Source organism: Adiantum capillus-veneris, chromosome 9 (genome assembly GCF_014529385.1).
Source record: "Adiantum capillus-veneris isolate H3 chromosome 9, ASM1452938v2, whole genome shotgun sequence".
NCBI classification, from domain to species: Eukaryota; Viridiplantae; Streptophyta; class Polypodiopsida; order Polypodiales; family Pteridaceae; genus Adiantum; species Adiantum capillus-veneris.
Window position 1 is genome coordinate 153,840,003 of NC_140939.1, and position 7,013 is coordinate 153,847,015.

Genomic DNA, 7,013 nt, shown 5'->3' on the forward strand with positions numbered 1-7,013 from the left:
TGAGGAACATTCAAGAGATCTTTGTCATTGTTTTGCATTCTAAAGGATTGTTCAAAGTTCCTTTACATATATTTCTACAAGGTTTGGAACTGTTGGCGACTTGACAAGCTACCCTATTTTTTGAGGCAACCCAATTCGAGGCAAATTAAGTTTCATGGTTTCTTTAGTCTCCTATGTCAGGCATGTAGAGTCATTCTATCAAAGGAGAGCTTTTACTTGAGTTTTTAAAAAAATTATCTCTACAAGAGGTTTCAGATTAGTCTCATAAGAATGGAAATCTTCTTCCCCATATGTACTTTTTAAAACAATAAAAAGGAAATCTGTTTTTACCTTCCTTATTTAATAATCTTGTAGAAAAAAATTTCATCACCATTTTCCACATAGACGATAGACTATAAAAAGGTAGCTATATGCAATGAACATGGGCATGGAAGCTACAAAGTTAAATTGAACATGACATGGAAACTACAGTTTCAAAATTGTATCAGGTAATGTGTGTGTGTGTGTGTGTGTGTGTGTGTGTGTGTGTGTGTGAGAGAGAGAGAGAGAGAGAGAGAGAGAGAGAGAGAGAGAGAGAGAGAGAGAGAGAGTCATGTATGTAGGTGGATGGTGACATTAAACATCTCCCAAAGAAAAAATCAAATCTGCAGATTTGCAACCATGGAAATATACACAAGGAAACACTTGACAAATAAGTAAAATCATTGAAATACACAAGTAAACACTTCACAAATAAGTATAATCATTGAAATACAAAATGCCAATTTTAATCATTCCTCTCAAAATCGACATTGAAGTCTTTTAAAAGATATCTCCCGTCAATTCAATTTAAGAGGTGGTCACTATTGTGGGAAGAAGTGACGTAGACAAAAGTACCATGACTTCATTAATTGGGAGAGGAAACATGCAACTTACACGAAGGTGTTGTGACTAAAGAGCCAAACTTTCTTTTGCTAGTAGTATATGACACAATATACATTACAAACAAAAAGCCAACAAAGCATTTCGCTCGACCATGCAGGAAAGAAGTATCGATCAGATGTGTGAACAATTCCATTCATATGTTCCAAAAGTACTATGAAACCAAGGTCTTCCCACTTTCTCTTTAGCTATATTGTAGCACTCCTCGAGTTCTTTCAAGAGCTTCTTTTTCCATTCCAGTTTGGAAGATGGTTGCTATAGTGATGCGAGAAAAGGTGGTATGATGTCATTGGTCAAGATGGTCTATGATTCCCATATATGAGATCACAATTTTTTTTAAAAGACATGCAGCTCATAGACAGCCCTTCTGAGCCAAGCTCTTCCTCCCAACCAATATAGAATACTATGCATATCACACATACAAAGCCAACAAGCATTCTGTTGGATGGTGCAGAAAGATAGCATCAATATGCTCCTAAAGCGTCACAAAACCAAAGGCATTTTCACTTTCAATCTAGTTATTTTGTCTCCGCGCATTAATATGAAGCAACTTGTTGATTGCTGTTTTGTAGTTTGTAGAACTTTCTATGCTGATATTCCTCTTAACTTTTAGCGAAATTTGCTTGTTGTTGCTCATTGCTACAGGTAATGCTAGTCATCCTATAGACGCCTTGTTTCATTAGCTACCAATTCGGCATCTTCTTTGTGTGTCCAAAGTATCACATTTGCATGCGTAGATCCTCTGTTCTGCAATATCTCTTTCTGAAACTTAGTAAGGAAGGCGAGAGCACATTCAACCGGGCAATCTATCATGTTGATAAGTCTAAAGGAAAACATTGAACTAGGGATGTGATGGCTAGTAGCAATGCTCTCATATTGCATCTGATACATCTAGATGAGTCTAATGTGAAACATTGAATTAGGACGTCTTATCTAGGACAAGGATGTAGGGTTCAATGTGAAATGTTGAACCTTGATTTCTGCATCCTCTATGTTGTGTACCACGTGTAGGTGTACTGACTGGTATGGATGATGATGAGCATGTTTGCATGGTGTTAGTGGCTACTGTTTCTCTTGAGCTATGTCTATTTTGAAAAGTGTAATCAAGGGTGATCACTCTTCTTTTACGGGGTTATGCCACAAAAGTCATGACATGGCAATCCTGCTGCTCAGCTGGCTGATGATGCGGCAATCTTCTACGGTTGGAAGGACTGTAAGAACAGCGTGCAGACGTGGCTCTACTGTCATGGCAGACAGCCCACATGGATACTTTTTGTGTCTCTATGTGGACACTCAGTCACAAGTTACTTTTTACTGTGAGTTACTCTCAGCAGTTGCTTTGTGACTGGTTTAAGGAGTTTGAGAGCTCTATAAATATACTCAAGACTGTGAGGGTGGGCTCTCCGAGTTTGAGAACTCTATGAAAATACTCAAGACTGAGAGTGGGACTCACTGAGCAGTTGTACTAATTGCTCGACTTCAATACAAATACATAAATACCACCACGGGCGCCTCTTCAGGGGCCAGCATCTCTAGAGGGGAACTTCGCCACCGTCGTGTGTTGTTGTGCAGGGTAATCTTTATACATTGACAATGCATGCTCAAATGCTTGTTTTCCTAGCCCAATGTTTCCCCATTTCCTGCAAGCATCCAACACGGAATGCCACAAGGATAGATCAGGGCACATGGGCATCTTTCTTACTGTACTTACAATAGTCTCAAACTGGCCAGCGCGCCCAAACAGGTCAACAATACAAGAATAATGTTCATAGGCTGGAGCTATGCCATAGTCTTTGCTCATGGTATCAAAGTACGTTTGACTGCTTCTCAGAAGACAGGTGCGGCTACAACCATTAAGAACAATAAGAAAGGTGACTGGATCCGGTCTAATACATTCTTGTAGCATTTCATTATAAAGCCTAGACACAATTGTGCTTTGCCCAAGCTGTGCATATCCTGCAATGAGAGAGTTCCATGAGATTATGTCCCTTTGCGGAAGTTCATCAAAGACTATTCGTGCTAAGGCAAGCCATCCCCACTTGGCATACATATCAATCAAGGTGTTGCCTACTACAATGTCCTTGTCAAGCAACCCCTTCCTTTCAATCTCACCATGTAGTTCTTGACCCACATCCGTGGCACCAACAGTACCACATGCTTTCAGGATGCTGATGAACGTGGCGATGTCTGCGGTGAGACCCGCAGACTGGAATTGCTCAAAGAGTGCGAGTGCATCTTCCCCTTCTCCACTCTCTGCGTACCCCATGAGAAGTGCATTCCATGTGACTATGTCTCGGTCTGGAAGCCTGTCAAACACTTGTTGCGCCTTCACAAGCAAGCCGGTCCTGGCATACATGTCAACCAAGGTGCTACCAACAATGAGGTCTGTTTCAAGCAATCCAAGTCTATCGATCTCAAAATGTATCTCTTCACCCTTCTCCAAATCCTCTAGGTAGCCACAAGCTTTTAAGCCACACAAATACGTGACTGAATCTGGTAAGACCCCTTCAATTTGCATTTGATTTAAACAATCAATAACCTCCTCAAAATACTCATGTTCTGTATAACCAGAGATTATTGCATTCCATGAGGCAACATCTCTTGCAGACACTATGGCTAATGTCTCCTTAGCCCTCACAAGCCAGCCACATCTACAATATGTATCCACCAACACGCTGCCAAGATACAAGTTTCCTGCTAAAACTCCCCTTCTTTCAATGTCTGCATGTAGTTCTATACATTTACTCCTCCCTTGTATGCTGGCACAAGCTTTCAAACTCCACACATAAGTAACCGCATCTGGAGACACTCCCTCCAGCTGCATCTCTTCAAAACGCCTCAAAGCTTCTTCACCACGGCCATGCTCAGCATATCCTGCAATTAATGAAGTCCATGAAACAACATTTTTTACTGCAAGTCTGCCAAAGACTTCCTCCCCTTTTGCGAGCCATCCACACTTTGCGTACATATCAATCAGGGAGCAGCCAACCGAGAGGTGTCTTTCTAGGAATCCGCGTCTTTCAACTTCACAATGCATTTCCAAACCCTTGGATGCATATCCTGTCGTAGCACATGCTTTCAAGGAACAAAGATAGGTTATAACATTAGCAGAAGCACTTTGGCTTTGCATCTGGTCATAAAGCTCAAGTGCACTCTCAGCAAGCCCATATTCAACATATCCAGACAGTAGCACATTCCAAGAGACTTCATTTTTCTGTGGAAGCCCATAAAACACTTGCTTCGCTACATCGAGGAAACCGAATTTCGAGTACATATCAACCACAGTGTTGCCAACAAACAGATCTTGCTTGAGGAGACCAGTTCGAGCAGCCTCAGCATGTATGTCAATGCCCCTTTTAATATCTTTCAGTTTGATACAAGCCTTCAGCAGGGTAATAAGAGTCTCACTGCTTGGAGATAGAGAAATATCCTTTTGCATGTCCTCGTAAAGAAGAAAAGCAGAATCAGTCCTTCCATTTTCCACATAGCCACTGATGAGAGAGGTCCAACTCAATGCAACTCTGAAAACCAACTTGTCAAAAATGAGTCGAGCAGTTCCTAAACTTCCAATTCCTGCCAGCATAACAACAAGGAAATTCCCCAATGATATGTGGGTTTCCTGACCGTTCTTCTGAATATACATGTGCATGCAATGTGCTGCCAAATAATTTGCCTTTCTCAAATTCAGCATAATACAAGCCAGAAATTGAACAGATGGCTGGGGTAACATCTGAAGAGAGAGCTCAGGGCATGCTCATCCACTGTATTCCTTGACGTCCTGCCCACGATCTCGGATAGGAAGGACGCCACCGTTTCTTCTTCATTTTTTTGAGTGCCACCTTTAAACTTAACTTGTCATGTTGTTTTACTCGGGGGTAGAGGAGCCCTGTGCAATTTTGCGTGCGCATATTCCAACCACCTTTGCCTCTGCACAGATGAACAGACATATTTAGAGAATTTCAAGCAGACAATGTCCTTTTGAGAAAAAAAGGGAATGTGACCCAATCGTGCAGGCATCTGCTCTCATCGATCAGACACGCATGTACGCTGTGGGTTTCATTGTACGATACACAAGCTGTTTTCCGACGCAATTTGCTTCCAGGATGGTATCTCAGATGTTCTCTCTCTCTCTCTCTCTCTCTCTCTCTCTCTCTCTCTCTCTGCGTATGAAGCCTAAGCACGATGCAGAAGTGCGAAATCAATGCAGCTGGCTTTGTTGACGTAATAATAAATCTAATTTGTATTTTGCTCTCAGTTTGAACTTTGATTGTTAAATTTAACAGTGGTCGCCCTTTAGTGTATTTTTAACCGGCTAAGAGCCTGGTCGCATGAAGCAAATATCCAGCCTTTACAGCAGGGCTAACACATTACAAGGCTGGCTGGTAGGAGATCTCACCGCCATCTTGTTGTTTAAGCAATTCCACCTTTCTCAATAGTGAGATTTTCACCCCTATTAATAACGCGGGAGCCCTCCTCCTCATTAAAATGATATCTAATGGACACGTTTTGCCTAGTCTTTAACGTATGCACTCTACTCCACAACGTGTAATGGTTTCTGGTAATTTCTCTATGGACGTTAAGACTCCCTGCAAGCTCCATGTGAATAGTCCCCCCCCCCCCCCGCCCCCGTCCCTCTCTCTCTCTCAAACACACACACACACACACACACACAGAGCTTGTTTCTCTATCGTGAAAGCTTCCATTCTCTTCAGCTTGTTCCCTTTTTATAATAATTTTGAGTTCTACAATATAATATGGCTTTGAAAATCTCTTTTTTAACTCTAATTGTAATCTTTACAAGTGCTTGCAAATGGAAAAATTCACTCTAGACCTTAACATGGAGTGGTGTGAAGATAATGAAACAGTGCCTTGCAACCAGAATTCTCCAACTTGGGGTGTTCAAATCTTTCCATTTTCGAAGCCTATGGATGAGAATGTGCAGTCCTACTTCTCCCAAGCTACATTGCATTGTACGTTATACGGTGTACATATAATACAATTTAAACGGGTGTATTATATGATACCTTTGATTACTCCGTCGTATTATACGGTGGTGCCACATTAGCAAATTTTCGTCTCGTATAATTTCTTGATCCAAATATATTTCGATCGAAATACATTTTGATCAAGATATTAGCTAATATAAAGCAAAAGATTCATACTTTGTGCTCATTTTAGATTGGCTCTCTCTTGAAAGCAATGCATTGAACTTACCGTGAAATGTGAGTTCTAAAGCACAAAAAAAACAAAACAAAAACTTTTAATTTATTATTCAAAGTAAAATATATAGTTAAGATAGAAAGATGGATTAGTTAAGTATAGTAATTAAAATTTAGCTTAGTTGAATTTTAGGCAAGTGAAATTTAATATTTTGATTTGGGTAGAGTTTATTGCACCTTTAGAAGTAGTTTTAGGTAGAGTAGTTAGTGATTGTTTGCCTTGTGTAGAGGAAACTCATGCTTGGAAGTGATTTATTGTATCTAGAGTTAGTAGTTACTTGCCTTATGTTAAGCTATGCTCATGTCTTGAAGTAACTTAGGTTAGATTTATCTAATGGTTGTTTGTCATGTGTAGAGTAATACTCACAATGGGGGCAATCTAAGTAGCTTAAATAGTAATCTCAATAGGACATGCTAGAATCATGTCACAATGTTGCATTGTGATGGCCATTGCTTCTTCTAACACTGTCTGCAAAGTTGGTTTGCTTCCTAGCTAGTCCTTGAAGATCTTTGTTGCATAGACTGGATCTTTGAAAAGAGGATGGGCTATTGAGACTTGCGTTACATTGGCATAGTGCCCTTCATGAAGTTGGGTTGCCTACAGGTGAAATATAGAGAGCTCACCCAGCAAACGTAAGATACAAGGACACGTAGTCTCATCCAAAGTCCCAACCTTTGAAGGTTGTTCTAAGGGCTCAACGGCTAATGTAGTAGCTACATCCTCTTTAGTCCTAGGGCATTAGAAGAGCCTTCTCCTTTGTCTTTGCCCTTCACCTATAAATGTAGCTATGAAACAAGTTGTATCCGCTCTTTTATTCTTGGCTTGGTCTTGATTTCTGGGTGAACCATACTCTCAAGACTTTTGAGGACTTG

At 40.7% G+C, this 7,013-nt stretch overlaps 1 protein-coding gene across 1 annotated transcript; it reads right to left on the minus strand.

Moving 5' to 3' along the window:
* Window positions 1–1,187: 1,187 nt before the first annotated feature.
* Window positions 1,188–5,140, minus strand: LOC147451420 (pentatricopeptide repeat-containing protein At4g21300-like). The gene has a single exon (XM_086520329.1). The coding sequence runs from the start codon at window positions 4,649–4,651 to the stop codon at window positions 2,438–2,440; it is 2,214 nt and encodes a 737-aa protein (XP_086376455.1). The 5' UTR covers window positions 4,652–5,140; the 3' UTR covers window positions 1,188–2,437.
* Window positions 5,141–7,013: the final 1,873 nt, after the last annotated feature.